The 16,503-nt window shown below is 44.6% G+C and overlaps 1 protein-coding gene across 1 annotated transcript in view; it reads left to right on the top strand.

Annotated features, from left to right (window-relative positions):
- LOC126235223 (pyruvate kinase PKM-like) overlaps positions 1–16,503 on the top strand; it is a 137,097-nt gene that overhangs the window by 43,896 nt on the left and 76,698 nt on the right. Inside the window, exon 4 of the mRNA XM_049943954.1 lies at positions 5,997–6,287. Within this exon, the coding sequence (XP_049799911.1) occupies positions 5,997–6,287 (291 nt within the window). The remainder of the gene's footprint in view (positions 1–5,996; positions 6,288–16,503) is intronic.

Below are 16,503 nucleotides of genomic sequence, written 5' to 3'. Positions count from 1 at the left end.
AAGACACTCTTCACTGTTATTCCACGAAGTAAATTGTTACCAGACTTACCTTTTTCTGCCCATGTAAATGCCTATGTAAACACTTCGTTTTAATAACGTTCATATTTTGACACCTCTATTCCTTCCATGAATGTTTTATTCCTTTTTTTCCACATAAATTTCGATAGTCCGAGTTTTCAATAGTACGAATTAGTTCCGGTTCCGTGCATCGAACAGCCGAGACTCTACCACAGTGCAGTTACGGATCGTGCTTTGAACAACTGCCTTTGCTTTACTTAGATTCCTGTGGGTAGTGTTGCAAGGGTTTGAGTAGCAGTTGAAAGTGCGATCGATCACAGCATCACGATGGGCATATCCATGTGTGGAGGAATCGACCGTCAGATTGTATTCATCATCACATAGCCCCAAGCACCCGCCACAACGATTGACAAACTCTGGCATAGAGTTGAAGCCACACGGAATGGCGAATCAGTATCTGTCAGTTAAGCCTCACTTCGACTGACTGCCCAGCTGGGTTAGCGCTATTGCTGCTGCTCGACGTGACAATCCTGTGTACTAAGTTTCTCACCCTGTACAGCGCTGAATCAGCTACAAACAAAAAATCGTTATTTTCTATTGTTCGTGGTGTTAATGTCCGCCATTGTATTTACGAGAGTGTTATAATAAGTTTGAATGAAAGAATGGAACATTTTTGTTGCGCCTTCATGATTGTAAGCTTGATTATTCCAAGGATCATATGAAGAATTTCAACAATGTACAACGTACAGTTCATTGTTGACAGCCATCAGAATTGGTCAGTGTGTCGACTGCGACTGAAAATGGAGAAAACCGAGTGTCGTGCTGTTGTTAAACATACTCATTTGCCGGGTTAGACTGTCACACAAATCGAAACAGAATTGGATGAAGTTCACGCACATTCTGCACCATCGTGGCATTGAAGACCAATTACTTTTGGATTAATGAATTTAAACGTGGTCAGACAAGCACGAAAGACGAAACATGCTCCACCCGTCCATCTGAGTTCACCATAAAGGAAACTATTGACAAAATCCATGATATGGCAATGCAAGACCGCCGAATAAAAATTCGTGAGATTAAGACTGTAGACATTTCAACAGCATAAAATCCTGCATGGAGAATTGGCTGTGAAGAACCTGTGTGCGAGTTGGGTGCCACGATTGCTCACACTCGACCAAAAGGGCTTCTGGTAGAACATTACAACACAATGTCTAGCGATGTTTAGGTGCAATTCGCAGAATTTTCCGCCGATTTGCGACTGTTGATGAAATCTGGATCCATCATTACACACCAGACACAAAACGGCAGTCAAAAGAATGGACAAAGGCTGGTGAAAGTGCTCCGAAGAAGACAAAGACCATTTTGTCAGCTGGGAAGAGATGGGCACTGTTACTTTTGGGATACACAAGGAATAATCATTACAGATTACTTGGGAAAAGGCAGAATCATAACAGGACCCCATTATGCTCAATTGTTGGGTCGTTTGAAACTTGCGTTTGCTGGAAAAAGACCAAGCTTTGGAATACAAAAAAGTACTCTTTCACCAGGGTATCGCACTCTCACACATATTACCGATAACAATGGCGAAAGGGCATGAACTGTGATTTGAACTGTGATTTGAATTGGTTCCTCATCCACCATATTCACTGGGCTCAGCCGCTCGTCACTTCTTCCTGTTCTCTAACTTGAAACTTTGGCTTGCTGGGAAGAAATTTGCGGCAAATGAGGAATTGATAGTTGCAGTAAACAGTTATTTTGCACTGTCTGACAGAACCTACTTCCCGATGGGATGAAAAGCTGGAAGATCGCTCTACAAAATGTGTATCCCTCAAAGGAGACTATGTCGACAGCTGAGATGAGTTGTTTAAGAAACAAACATTTACCCTTGCCTTTTTCACGAGAGTTACCAAACCACCCTCGTAGGTGGTATGGGTCACACCGAGCTGCAGCAAATATTTGTGGCGCGTAGCTGTTGTACATTGATGGACAAAAGTAATGGGGTATTTCCTAATAACGTATGCACGGACTCAACGAATCGTTAGAAGTCCCAGAAATATCGATCTATGCTGCCTCTATAGTCGTATGTAGTTGTGAAGGTGATGCTGGTGCAGAATTTTGCGTCGAACTGACGTCTCGATTACGTCCCATAACTGTTAGATGAGGTTCATGTCGGTCGATCTGGATGGACAGAACATTCGCTCAAATTGTCCAGAATGTCCTTCAAAACAATCACGAATGACTGTGGCTCAATGACATGCCACGTTGGCATCCATAAAAATTCCGTCATTGTTTGGGAACATGAAGTCCATGAACGGCGGCAAATGGTCTCCAAGTAGCCGAACATAACCATTTCCAGTCACTGAACTGTTCAACTGAACCAGAGAACTCAGTCCATTCCATGTAAACACAGCCCACTCCATTATGGAGCCACCATCAGCTTGCACAGTGCCTTGTTGACAATTTGGTTTCATCACTCTGTCGGGTCTGCATATTGTGAGCTATTACCAACTGAAATCGAGACTCATCTGACCAGGCCACGGTCTTCCAATCGTCTAAGGTCGAAATGATATCTACATTTACATACATACTCCGCAATCCACCATACGGTGCGGGGCGGAGGGTACCTCGTACCACAACTAGCATCTTCTCTCCCTGTTCCACTCCCAAACAGAACGAGGGAAAATTGAGTGCCTATATGCCTCTGTAGGAGCCCTAATCTCTCTTATCTTATATTTGTGGTCTTTCCGCGAAATGTAAGTTGGCGGCACTAAAATTGTACTGCAGTCAGCCTCCAGTGCTGGTTCTCTAGATTTCCTCAGTAGCGATTCACGAAAAGAACGCCTCCTTTCCTCTAGAGACTCCCACCCGAGTTCCTGAAGCATTTCCGTTACACTCGCGTGATGATCAAACCTACCAGTAACAAAGCTAGCAGCCCGCCTCTGAATTGCTTCTATGTCCTCCCTCAATCCGACCTGATAGGGATCCCTAACGCTCGAGCAGTACTCAAGAATAGGTCGTATTAGTGTTTTATAAGCGGTCTCCTTTACACATGAACCACATTTTCCCAAAATTCTACCAATGAACCGAAGACGACTATCCGCCTTCCCCACAACTGCCATTACATGCTTGTCCCACTTCATATCGCTCTGCAATGTTACGCCCAAATATTTAATCGACGTGACTGTGTCAAGCGCTACACTACTAACGGAGTATTCAAACATTACGGGATTATTTTTCCTATTCATCTGCATTAATTAACATTTATCTATATTTAGAGTTAGATGCCATTCTTTACACCAATCACAAATCCTGTACAAGTCATCTTGTATCCTCCTAGAGTCACTCAACGACGACACCCTCCCGTACACCACTGCTTCATCAGCAAACAGCCGCACATTGCTATCCACCCTATCCAAAAGATCATTTATGTAGATAGAAAACAACAGCGGACCTACCACAGTTCCCTGGGGCACTCCAGATGATACCCTCACCTCCGATGAACACTCACCATCGAGGACAACGTACTGGTCCCGAGCCCAGGAGAGGCGCTGCAGGCGATGTCGTGCTGTTAGCAAAGGCGCTCACGTCGGTCGCCTGCTGCCACAGCCCATTAACGCCAGACGTCGCCGCACTGTCCTGACGGCAACATTCGTCGTACGTCCTACATTCTTTTCTGCGGTTATTTCATGGAATGTAGCTGTCTGTTAGCATTGGCAATTCTATGCAAACGCAGCTGCTCCCGGTCGTATAGAGAAGGCCGTCGGCCACCGCGTTGTCTGTGGTGAGCGGTAATGCGTGAAACTTGGTACTCTCTGCACACTCTTGTCACTGTGGATCTCGGAATATTGGATGACTTTACGATTTTCGAAATGGAATGTCCCATGTGCCTAGCTCCAATTACCATTCCGTGTTCAAAGTCTGTCAATTCCTATCGTGCGGCCGAAATCATGTCAGAAACATTTTCACATGAATCAGCTGAGTGCAAATGACAACTCCGCCAGTGCGCTGTTGTAAATGAAGCAGGCAAAAAGGAATACAAACGTCTCAAAAATGAGATTGACAGGGAGTGCAAAATGGCTAAGCAGGGATGGCTAGAGGACAAATGTAAGGATGTAGAGGCTTTTCTCAAGAGGGGTAAGATATATACTGCCTACAGAAAAATTAAACAGACCTTTGTAGAAGAGAGAGCCACTTGTATGAATATCAAGAGCTCAGATGGAAACCCAGTTCTAAGTAAAGAAGGGAAAGCAGAAAGGTCGAAGGAGTATATAGAGGGTCTATACAAGGGCGATGTACTTGAGGACAATATTATGGAAATGGAAGAGGACGTAGATAAAGATGAAATGGGAGATATGATACTGCGTGAAGAGATTGACAGAGCACTGAAAGACCTGAGTCGAAACAAGGCCCCGGGAGTAGACAACATTCCATTAGAACTACTGACAGCCTTGGGTGAGCCAGTCCTGACAAAACTCTACCATCTGGTGAGCAAGATATATGAGACAGGCGAAATACCCTCAGACTTCAAGAAGAATATAATAATTCCAATCCCAAAGAAAGCAGGTGTTGACAGATGTGAAAATTATCGAACTATCAGTTTAATAAGTCACGGCTGCAAAATACTAACGCGAATTCTTTACAGACGAATGGAAAAACTAGTAGAAGACAATCTTGGGGAAGATCAGTTTGGATTCCGTAGAAATATGGGAACACGTGAGGCAATACTGACCCTATGACTTATCTTAGAAGCTAGATTAAGGAAAGGCAAACCTACGTTTCTAGCACTTGTAGACTTAGAGAAAGCTTTTGACAATGTTGAGTGGAATACTCTCTTTCAAATTCTGAAGGTAGCAGGGGTAAAATACACGGAGCGAAAGGCTATTTACAATTTGTACAGAAAGCAGATGGCAGTTATAAGAGTCGAGGGGTATGGAATGGAAGCAGTGGTTGGGAAGGGAGTGAGACAGGGTTGTAGCCTATCCCCGATGTTATTCAATCTGTATATTGAGCAAGCAGTGAAGGAAACAAAAGAAAAATTCGGAGTAGGAAATAAAATCCATGGAGAAGAAATAAAAACTTTAAGGTTCGCCGTTGACATTGTAATTCTGTCAGAGACAGCAATGGACTTGGAAGAGCAGTTGAACGGAATGGATAGTGTCTTGAAAGGAGGATATAAGATAAACATCAACAAAAGCAAAACGAGGATCATGGAATGTATCGAATTTAGTCAGGTGGTGCTGAGGGAATTAGATTAGGAAATGAGAAACTTCAAGTAGTAAAGGAGTTTTGCTATTTGGGGAGCAAAATAACTGATGATGGTCGGAGTAGAGAGGATATAAAATGTAGACTGGCAATGGCAAGGAAAGCGTTTCTGAAGAAGAGAAATTTGTTAACATCGAGTATAGATTTAAGTGTCAGGAAGTCGTTTCTGAAAGTATTTGTATGGAGTGTAGCCATGTATGGAAGTGAAACATGGACGATAAATAGTTTGGTCAAGAAGAGAATAGAAGTTTTTGAAATGTGGTGCTACAGAAGAATGCTGAAGATTAGATGGGTAGATCACATAACTAATGAGGAGGTATTGAATAGGATTGGGGAGAAGAGAAATTTGTGGCACAGCTTGACTAGAAGAAGGGATCGGTTGGTAGGACATGTTCTGAGGCATCAAGGGATCACCAATTTAGTATTGGAGGGCAGCGTGGATGGTAAAAATCGTAGAGGGAGACGAAGAGATGAATACACTAAGCAGATTCAGAAGGATGTAGGTTGCAGTAGTTACTGGGAGATGAAGAAGCTTGCACAGGATAGAGTAGCATGGAGAGCTGCATCAAACCAGTCTCAGGACTGAAGACCACAACAACAACAACAACACGCTCAACTACCGCCATCAGTAAACGTGCATATCACTACGTCATGACTTCTACCGCCTCATCGTTTCTCATGACAGTTGTTGTATCAGCTGGGCATTGGGCGCGCAGGTGGGCTACAACTACGTGCTGTGCCGAGTCGAAATGGGCGGCGTGCTGGGCCCAGGTCGGCACATCTCGCTGCCCGACGCGACGATGGCGGCGGTGGCGGAGGTGGAGGGCGAGGAGGGCAGCCTGTCGGAGGTGGACCGCGCCGCGCTGCAGGTGGCGGTCCAGCTGGGCGTGCATATCGTGTTTGTGTCGCGCGCGCGCTGCGCCAGCGACGTGGAGGAGGTGCGCAAGGTGCTACTGCCCGCGCGCGCCACTCACATCTTCGTATTCGCCAAGATAGAGGACCGCCAGGTGCGCACCAGCTACACTACTGCAGCTAGGAAAAAGTCTACTTTACTCCGATGCAAACGCGTGCGAACGAGCGGTACCTCTGTTGTAAACGCTAGGCGAGTGCAATCACACAGCATTCAGCCAAATTGAGGTAGCGTTCGCAGATGCTCGCTCGTGTTCCATTGGTTGTCGTCATTCAGTGAACCATCAAAGGAAGATCGCGTGCTCCCTGCTTGTGGAGTCACAGCACACGGGGCATTCATGTTCTGTTTTGCACATGAACCACTATTGTTACTGAATGTGAGTGGTCAGTAGAGAATGTAATGTGGCTAATAGAAGGCCGCGCGGTTATAGGCGTCATGTCGCGAATTACGCGGCCCCTCCCGCCGGAGGTCCGAGTCCTCCCTCGGGCGTGGGTGTGTGTGTTGTCCGTAGCGTAAGTTAGTTTAAGTAGTGTGTAAGTCTAGGAACCGATTACCTCAACAGTTTGGTCACTTAGGAATTCACACACATTTGAACATTTTTTTTGCTAGTAGAAGATTATAAACATATCGGATCACCCTCTGGAGACATCATGTTACTACCATGAAACGCCACCTCGAGCCTCAGTTCAATGAGGAAGAGAGTCCGCAACATCCAGCTGAGGCCAATCATTTGTGATTAATTTTTCTGTGGAGCTACCGAACTACGAGGATGTTGACTGATATGCTCAATGTTCGAAATAAAAGGTACGGAACAGCACAATGGGTATAACTTGTAAGGTAACAGGGGATAATATGGAGCTCCTTCAAGTAGTTCTTAATTTAAATTTAAAGCACAGCAGCAGAGATAATGTGTTGGGCAAAATAGACCGGAAAATACTTGTTTTGTGTTTTGATGGGCGTTGTAGTTCCGTTGCATAGTGTTTTGGTTTTATTTTAATTGCAACGAATTATAAAAGTGTGGTGATAAATGTGTAGAATTATATAATGTATTTAGATTTAAGTATTTAAATCTTATAAAAATGTTTTAACGAATTGTGGCCATGTTCAGGGATTATTTTGACTAATGTAGTGTCACGTGACGTAACTCAGGACTGTGGATATGAGTGGGAAAATCGGGTGTTTTGTCGTTGGTCCGTTGTGGTGGTAAGTTGGGAGCGGCAAAATGCCGCGAGTATAAGCATGGACGCCAGTGTATGTGAAGGAACAACGTGAAAGTGTGTGGGTACAGATCGGATTTATCTGTGAACTTAAAAATGCATGGCCAAAAAGTTAAAGTGTTTCTTTTGAATAAATAAGTTTCAGTCTGAACGTGTATAGTTCAATTCACCGCTGTTCAAAAGCTAGCCAATATATGACTCAATAGTAGGGGCGCAAATGCAACCGTTCACTACCAACCCCCTTTGCAGAGGAGCCACGTGAAAAATAGGTAGTGAACGAGCCCAAGTACAGTTGCAAACTGACGTCTTTATTCAAAAGTAATCACCAAAGGCTTGAGCGCTACAGCCCACCGTTTCATGAGCCGAAGGATTCCCTGTTCCCACAGTTCCTGTGACTGTGACAGGAGCTAGTCCTTCGCTGTGTCCTTCAGGTCGCCATCCGAGTTGAAGCTCTTCCTTCTGAGATTTTTTTTAGAGGACCAAACACATTAAAGTCATAGGGCGAAACGTCTGGACTGTGTGGCGGGTGCTGAAGTTGTTCCCAATTGCACATGGCCATTATGTTTTGTGTGACCTTGGAAACGTGCGAACGACCGTTTTCGTGGAGCAGATGCACTCCCTTCGTGAGCAGTCCAGGCCGTTTGCTCTTGATGGACTCTGTAGGCTATGGAGTGTCTCAGAGTACGCGTCATTGGGTCTTTTTCGTACACGAGGAATTCGATCTGTATGGAAGGGACCTCGGAAGTCGGAAAAGACGATGAGCATCAACTTGCCTGCTGAGGGCACAGCTTTGCATTTTTTTAGGGGGAGGTGACGACGCATGATTCCACTGCATGCTGTCCTGAAATGTCTCTGGCTTCCAGTGATGGCACTGGCTCTCGTCACCGGTGACGAGACGCTCCAGGAAAGCAGGGTGTTCATGATACTGGAACAAGTGTTGCAGTGTTAGCCCCATACCCAGATTCTTTTGAAGGTCTCTAAGCTTCTTCGGAACCCACTGCACGCACATCTTCCGGTAACCCAACCCGTCCTGCACATTTGTCCACACTTTTCCCACAATGGCCCCACCATCACTGCCTACATTCGTATTGTGATACGCCGATGACTTCTCACGAGGTAGCTCACCTTGCCGATGTGTTTGGCCGTGATTACCTTGTTTGCTTGGGTTGGTCTCGGATCATCACTCAAATACTCGCGGCCTTCACGAAAATAGGCGTTCCACTTTCTCACTGACTTGTTGGACGCACAGTCTCCCATACATACGGACCCCATCCGGCGATGAATATCGGCCGGTGTAGCTCCTGTTACGTATGAGGCGGAATTATGGGCCTCATGAGTAAAGGGTGACCCGGATGAGTCACGCAATTTGACTCTTTAGTCTGATCACGACGTGTGGCTTTGAGAGCTGTAGGCGACTGCTGAGTGTATCGGCCGCGTTTCCCCAGACAACAACTGTGTATTCCAGAATTAGGCGCAGCAGCATCTTGAACAAAATATACCAAGGTATTATGGGTGTCTGGACGTCGGACTTAGTACCTGGCAGTGATGACAAAGTCTACCTTCGCTTTCTCCCTCTGTTCTGGGACTTGTTGGTACTACGTCAGGCACCCGTCAGGAGTGACATCAAGGTACTTGCCCGCGTTTCCCCAAAGCATAGCCCCTCGCAGGATACGTAACTGCCCCAAGTCGATGGGGACTGGACATCTTGCTACGACGAGTGTTTGGCTCTTCGCTGCAATGAAGATCAGCCTACATTTTGCTGCTCATGTCGACAGGTCATTGCAGGCGGACTGGAGTCTACATTGCCTGCTGTGCATAAATAAAACTGAATTGTCCACATGCAGCACAAGCTGGACACATGGACACTTTGGCAGATCTACCTGCATAGACTATAGAGAGCATTTAGCAGCGGAACAAGCGCCGAACCTTACGGGTAGCAGCTAACATTGTTCTCTACACAATCGCTTGTATGAGAGTAGCTGTCGTTCACTGGCGACGAAAATGTGAGGTGCATCTACATCTACACATAATACTATGCAAATTACAGTACTGTGAGAGTAGGGGGACTAGGCCGCCGTCACCCCAAGTACCGTTATACAAGATGGCGGCGATGACGTCATCCAAGATGGCGGCCATGACATAATCTGATTACATCATCCAAGATGGAGGATTTTGGAGGGAAGTTTGAATTTTGGCGGGAAGATAAGTCCATTTGTAACGTCCCCTTAGAAAAATTATACATGAGTGTGCTTAAGCTGACACACAATATTTTTAGCGCAACGCAATCTGACTTTCAGATATCCCTACAAAAGAATGGCCCTGACTAACATTAACCTATACCTTTCACAAATCACTTACCTCACAAAAATCTTCGTTACTCGAACTACTGCAATACAGCGAGCGCCACTACTGCCAGCTAAATAAAAGATTCAAACTGCTGAAGCCACTAACTACTGATAGGCACAGTTAACAAAAGAAAGATTTTGATAGAGAACAAACAATGTATTTACCTTAATAGTCATAATATATATAGTAGTTCATGACATCCATTGTAACAAATGTACTGTTTCTGATGGACACACCTCCAGATTATCCATTCTCAAAAATCCGCCATCTCACTTCCCCACGTCCACCACTGCTGGCGGCTCACCTCCAACTGCGCAACGCTATGCGCTGTTAACATCCAGCTGCTCAACACTACAATAGCAGACAACAATGCAAACTAGCCACAGACTGCACACAGCACAGCCAGTGATTTTCATACAGTGCGCTAAGTGGCATTACCAATAAGAAAACCTGAACAGGCTACTTACACATTTGACTACCTATACTAGCCTAACCCCCCCTCCCCCAGAAAATAGTGGGAAGTTCAAATTCCATCAGCACAATGCAACTCACAATGGCTACCTCTACTAACCTAAAAAAATGGCGGGAAGATAGGTTAATTGGGCTACCTCCACTAAGTCATCCAACCGCCACCTCTTCCTAGGAAATTTATTTATTTATTTATTTATTTATTGATTTATTTAACCTGACAAGATTAGGGCCATCAGGCCCTCTCTTACATCTAACCAGGCATTCTACTTATTTTACATTCATATGTTTTAGTAGGCATGTTAAACTACATCTAGTACAAAAAGTGAAATAAACAATTTGAAAGGTACACCTGGAAAAATACATACATATAGAGTTTATAATCTTAGATCACAAGTACTGTTATAATTAGACATTATTGAACAGACAGATTTGAGATAGGAGTGCTGGCAGCAGGGAATATGAGGGAGACTCATGGTGAAGGGAGGAGAAGAATAGAGAGACATGATGAAACATAATTAAGGAAATATAAAGGAAAAGAATATTGCGTGGCTAATAGAGATAGATGAAGAGGAAGGCATCTCAGGAGCAACATAGGAGACGCTAGCTTTGCTATTTGACAGATGAGGGGATTGTCCTTGTACATTAATTTTGTGGAGAACTTTATGAGGATGATAGTAGGAAATGCTTCAACTTCTTCTTAAAAGCAGCAGGAGATTGAATTTTGCGCAAGGTAAGGGGCAGTTTGTTCCAGAGGCGGACAGCGGCAACTGAGAAGGAGTTTGCAAAAGTTTTTGTTTTGTGAGTGGGCACAGTTAGGATACCAAATAAGAGTGACCTCGTGTTTCGATTGTGATGACATGACAGGTTTTTAATCTCTGAAGCAAGGTACTGGGGTGTTTGCGCCTCGAGGAGTCGGTGGAGTAGACATAGAGTGTGGTAGTCGCGCAATTTGTCCGGCCGCAGCCACCCTAGCTGGGAGTATGAAGCACTAACATGATCGTATCGGCGAATGTTGCAGGTGTAACGCACACAGGCATTCATGGTTAGCTCTAGCCGTCTTTTGTTTTCACTGCTCATGCCTTGTTGAATCACATCACAATAGTGGAGGTTCGGTAGAACGAGTGCTTGCACGAGCTGGCGTTTCAAGTCCTGTGGAAATATGTTCCGAAACTTTTTGAGAGCATAGAGACAAGCAGACGTCTTTCGGCACACTGCGACTGTATTCTCCGCCCAGTTGAGATGCTCATCCAAAGTTACACCCAAGTTCTTCACTGTTTTCTGATATGGTATTGGAGTACCGTCGAGCAGAATAGGAGGTAGCCGTTCGCGGAAATCTGAACTTATTAATTTCTGATGGGCTATTAAGATTACTTGCGTCTTTTTTGCATTTAGTTTAAGCCCCAGGTTTTTCGCCCATGTCACTACTGAAGACAGATCATCGTTCATCTGAGCGATTGCAGTGTTTACATCTTCAGGTCTGACGCTTAGGTAGAGCTGGAGGTCGTCGGCATAGAAATGATATTTACAGGAGGACAGAACCGATGAAATATCGTTGACATATAAAGAAAACAAAAGTGGTCCTAAGACTGATCCTTGTGGCACTCCCGAGGAAACATGTTTCCAGGAAGATTTTTCATTTACGCAGACAACACATTGCTGTCTGTCTTTTAAGTAGCTTTCAAACCATCTCATTGCACTTTCAGAGAAATTAAGCTGTTGCATTTTTCTGAGCATTATGTCAAAGTTAACAGTGTCAAAAGCTTTGCTGAAGTCCAGTAGCGTCAATATTGTTGCCTTTCGATTGTCGATGGCATATTTCAGGTCATCAGTTACTTTAATTAGAGCAGTGTTTGTGCTGTGATGTTTACGGAAACCGGATTGAAATTTGTCATATAGGCTGAATTCATGCAAGTGTTCAGTGATTTGGTCATGAACAATATATTCAAGTGCTTTGGAAACAGCAGGCAGTATGCTGATTGGTCGTTAATCACTAGGCAGTTGCGGGTTTTCGATCTTAGGGATGGGTCGAATTAGGCTTCTTTTCCATGCAGTGGGATATATTCCGTTCACGAGGGAAAAATTAAATATGTCAGTTAAGACAGGCACTAAGATATCGGCAACATTCTTAATCATGGTTATACCGATACTGTCGTTGCCTATTGCATCAGAAGAGATTCTCATTATTGCTTTTCTTGCCGTATTTGTTGTTACATGTTTTAGATGGAAGGTATCGTTGTTAGTTATCCTGTTTAGGGATTCTTGTGGACGGTAATTATCAGCTGTGCTGGTATTCAGAGGTACAGAGAAGAATTCATTTAATTCGTTAGCTGACACATGAAAAGTGGTTTCCGATTTTGCCTTTCCGACCCCCAAGCTACGGAGATTCTTCCATAGAGTCGTGGGCGTCAGATCGCTGCATACAAGGGAGCGAGCGTGCCTGATTTTAGCATTGCGAATGCATTGTTTCACTCTGTTCCGTAGCTTTCTATATTCTTCGAAACGCTCGGGTTTCGGATCTGCCTTGAAACGCCTGTGGGCAGCATCCCTATTAGTCATCATTTGACGTAATTCAGCTGTCAGCCATGGAGCAGGAGATTTTCTTACACGGATTGTGTGCACAGGTGCATGTTTGTCATAGAGGGCAGTGAGTTTATCACCAAGTTCATTAATTTTGCCGTCGATTGTGGGTTTTCTGGTTATTTGATGCCATGAGATTTCTGAGCAATCGGCTGTTAGAGCGTCAAGGTCAATACGTTTCATGTTCCTACAAGTTATGTAACGCGATTTGATCCTTGGGGGCTGCACAGAGTAGGCCAGGAATATTACATCATGTGCTGAGAGGCCAGGGGCCGATGTTTGACCAACATCTCTTACTTTGTCAGTCTGTTTCGTTGCGATTACGTCTATAAGAGTATGACTGTGCGCCGTATGGTGTGTAGGTTGTAATGGAAGAATGTTCATGCTATTGCAACTAAACAGTCTTCTTAGGTTTATTGCGGAGGGAGCGTCTCTTAGCAGGTCTATGTTCAAGTCACCCATTACGATGACATGTTCGTATTGACACTGAAGTGAATGTAATTCCGACTGGAAGGAACTCATTGAGCTTATTTTTGGCGGCTTGTACACGACGCCAGTCAAGAATTTCCGACTTTGTATATTTATTTCAATGAACATGAATTCAGCCTCTTTTTCTTCAGCAGGATTTGACGTACATAAGACTTTCGCTTTGAGATCTGTTCGTATATACGCGCCGACGCCACCACCTCGCTTTTTTGATCTGTCTGCCCTAAGAAATGTGTACCCTGGGAGATGAATAGATGCAGAGGATATGTGTGGTTTCAACCACGTTTCGGATAAGAGGATTACGTGGTAGTTTAGTTGGTTGAAGAGGAGGCTAAGTTCTTCGTAATGTGCAGGTAAAGACTGGATGTTGCAGTGAGCTGCTAAAAGCTCTGACGCGTTCCGCTGAGCAGCCTGAAGTAGGGTGGCAGACTGGTTTGTCCCTTTGTTAGGCACTACCTGCCGCGAGGGGCACTGGCCGCTGCTTCCGCCAAGTGACATAACACAGGGGTGTCCGAGATTTTGCGCGCCCTGTGTGTGACACCGCGAGTGCCGAAAGAAAGGCGACTGCTAGAGATTTCCTGAGGTTGCGGGAGTATAGAAAATGGATTAGTGGTATTCGGTGCAAGGAGAATATGACCAAAACAGTGACGGCTGTGTGTCACTGTGTATCCTCTGTCGTACGAGGAGAAATGTAATTAGCGTATTTGAAACAGCTTAGGGTGGAAATAAGGGAAAAGGGAGTGATTTAAGAGGCCGATGCTGCCAGCAGAGAGAAGTAAGCTTAATAATTAATAGATTATCGTAGGAAGCTAGAATTAAATTGAAATTTACTAAAGTGATGCTGGTAGTGATTATCGTAGGAAGCTACAATTAGATTGAAATTTGCTAAAGTGATACTGATAGTGATTTTTGTTATGAACAATTTAAACCGAAGAGATGGGTGATTAATGAACTAAAGGAGAGACTAATAATTGCAATAGAACTAATTCAGAACGGAAGAGAATAAACTGAGAAAATGAAAAAAGTATTAGCAGTAACTAAAATTAAGTAATGGTTAGAGCTACAGACACAAAAAAATAGTGAAAAGTTAATACAGTTACAAAAACAATTAGTTGAAGGTACAAATATGGGTATAATTAAAAAATTAATAAAATTACAAGACTATATCTGAGTATAGGGCTGTTACAATTTGCAAATGGTGTTAAGTTTGCACTTTTGGCTCGAGTAGCTTCACTTAATACTATTCAGTTCTGTCATGTTTGTGACTGTCTTCTTTCCAGCTGCCGTCTTAATGATTACTCTGCCATCCTGAGTCCACACATTCTGAAGACCGAAATGGGATATGGCACTGTTTAAAAGCTTTAGCCGTTCGTGTGTCAGATCTTCCCTTATTGTAAGCCCTGTCCTTGCTAACTTCTTCTTCTGGGTAAAGATCTCTGCCCTTTTTCGGTACGAGATAAATTTAATTATTATTGGACGAGGTTTGGTGGCACCTGGTAGTTTTCGTCCCACCCGATGGCTCCTGTCAATGTCTGCCTTGGTCACTTCTACGCCTAATTTTTCACGCGCAACCTGTATAAGCAGGTTGTCCGTGTCTTCTTCTTTTTTTTCTACTACTCCAAACAGTCGTAGACTATTTCGCCTTTGGTACTGTTCTAGTTCGTCAGTTGCGGCAGATAGTTTCACTTCCAACTCTCGTGCCTTTTTCTCGTATTCAGACACAGACTTTTTTAGTGCTGTAATTTCGGCAGTATTGGCCTCAACAGTTTCACGCATTTTGGCCAATACTGCTGCCGTTACAGTGTCTGATATAGTGCCTGCTATCAGATCGAGATTGTTTTTATCGCGAAGCGCAGCATTTACCTCAGAGCGGACCAGCTCCGCTATGCCGGGAGCCGCGGCCGCACCTTCCGCCAAGAGCGGGCCCGCCGCACCTGCTGCTTCCCCGCTGCTGGACGCGCTGTTGTTCACTCTTCTGTTTACCATTTTCTCGAAGATATTGGCGGAGCACAGAAAAAAAATAGCACTACTGCACAGAACACTGTTGTTTACACGATTTCCACTTGTACTAGACAACACCACCTGCGAGAACACCTTCGAATTCGACTAAATTTCGCGAGCCGAACTTAACACGTGTTACACTGCAGCCGCCATGACATTATGGCAGGAAGAGGACTTGGCCTGTGCTGGACATAAGTCTTTATTGTGCATTCAGTCTTTATTCAAACAATTTGAGGCAGTACAGCCATCCAGTGTGTTTACCGCTAGGTTCAAATGGCTCTGAGCACTATGGGACTCAACTGCTGAGGTCATTAGTCCCCTAGAACTTAGAACTAGTTAAACCTAACTAACCTAAGGACATCACAAACATCCATGCCCGAGGCAGGATTCGAACCTGCGACTGTAGCGGTCCTGCGGTTCCAGACTGCAGCGCCTTTAACCGCACGGCCACTTCGGCCGGCTTACCGCTAGGTCTGGAGTCCAACTGACCTAGTACACAGCACCACCACCAGAGGGCACTGTTGTCTGTTCCATGATGTCATCCAAGAAGGTGGTCTGGGGTGGGGCAAAATGGTTCACCACAAGGTCTGTGCCTAGTACACAGTACTGCCACCAGGGGGCGCTTTCATCCTTCCCATGACATAATCCAAGATGACGGTCTGGTGGGGGGGAAACGGCAGGAAAAGGACTCAGCCTGTTCCAGATAGGAAGGACGCAAGTCTTTTTTCGCAGACAGTCTTTATTTAAACAATTTGAGGCAGTACAGCCATCCAGTGTCTCCACCATGAGGTCTGGAGTCCAACTGACCTAGTACACAGTACTACCACCAAAGGGCACTGTCATCCCTCCTGTGACGTAATCCAAGATGGCGGTATGGAGGGGAAAATGGCTGGAAAATGACTCACCCTGCACTGGGCTGCAGGAGGAGGGAAAAGTGTACTTTATTTACCTTGGGACAATATATTTAGGTATTTGAGATAGTATATTTATCACATTGATACAAAACGCATGCTCTGACAATCTTCGGGTCACTCCACATAGCCTACAGATCTGCAAACTACTTGTAAATTACTGAAATAACACAAGTTAAACACTCTGCAGACATGCAAACAACTCCTAAATTACCGAAATAATGCAGTACACAGAACACAGACATGCAAACTACTCGTAAATAATGCAGTACACTGATGTGTGCAAACTACTCGTAAATCACTG

This window comes from Schistocerca nitens, chromosome 2, assembly GCF_023898315.1.
Source record: "Schistocerca nitens isolate TAMUIC-IGC-003100 chromosome 2, iqSchNite1.1, whole genome shotgun sequence".
Lineage (NCBI taxonomy): Eukaryota > Metazoa > Arthropoda > Insecta > Orthoptera > Acrididae > Schistocerca > Schistocerca nitens.
The sequence above is the reverse complement of the archived record's forward strand: the minus strand, read 5'-3'. Positions and strand labels throughout refer to the sequence as shown.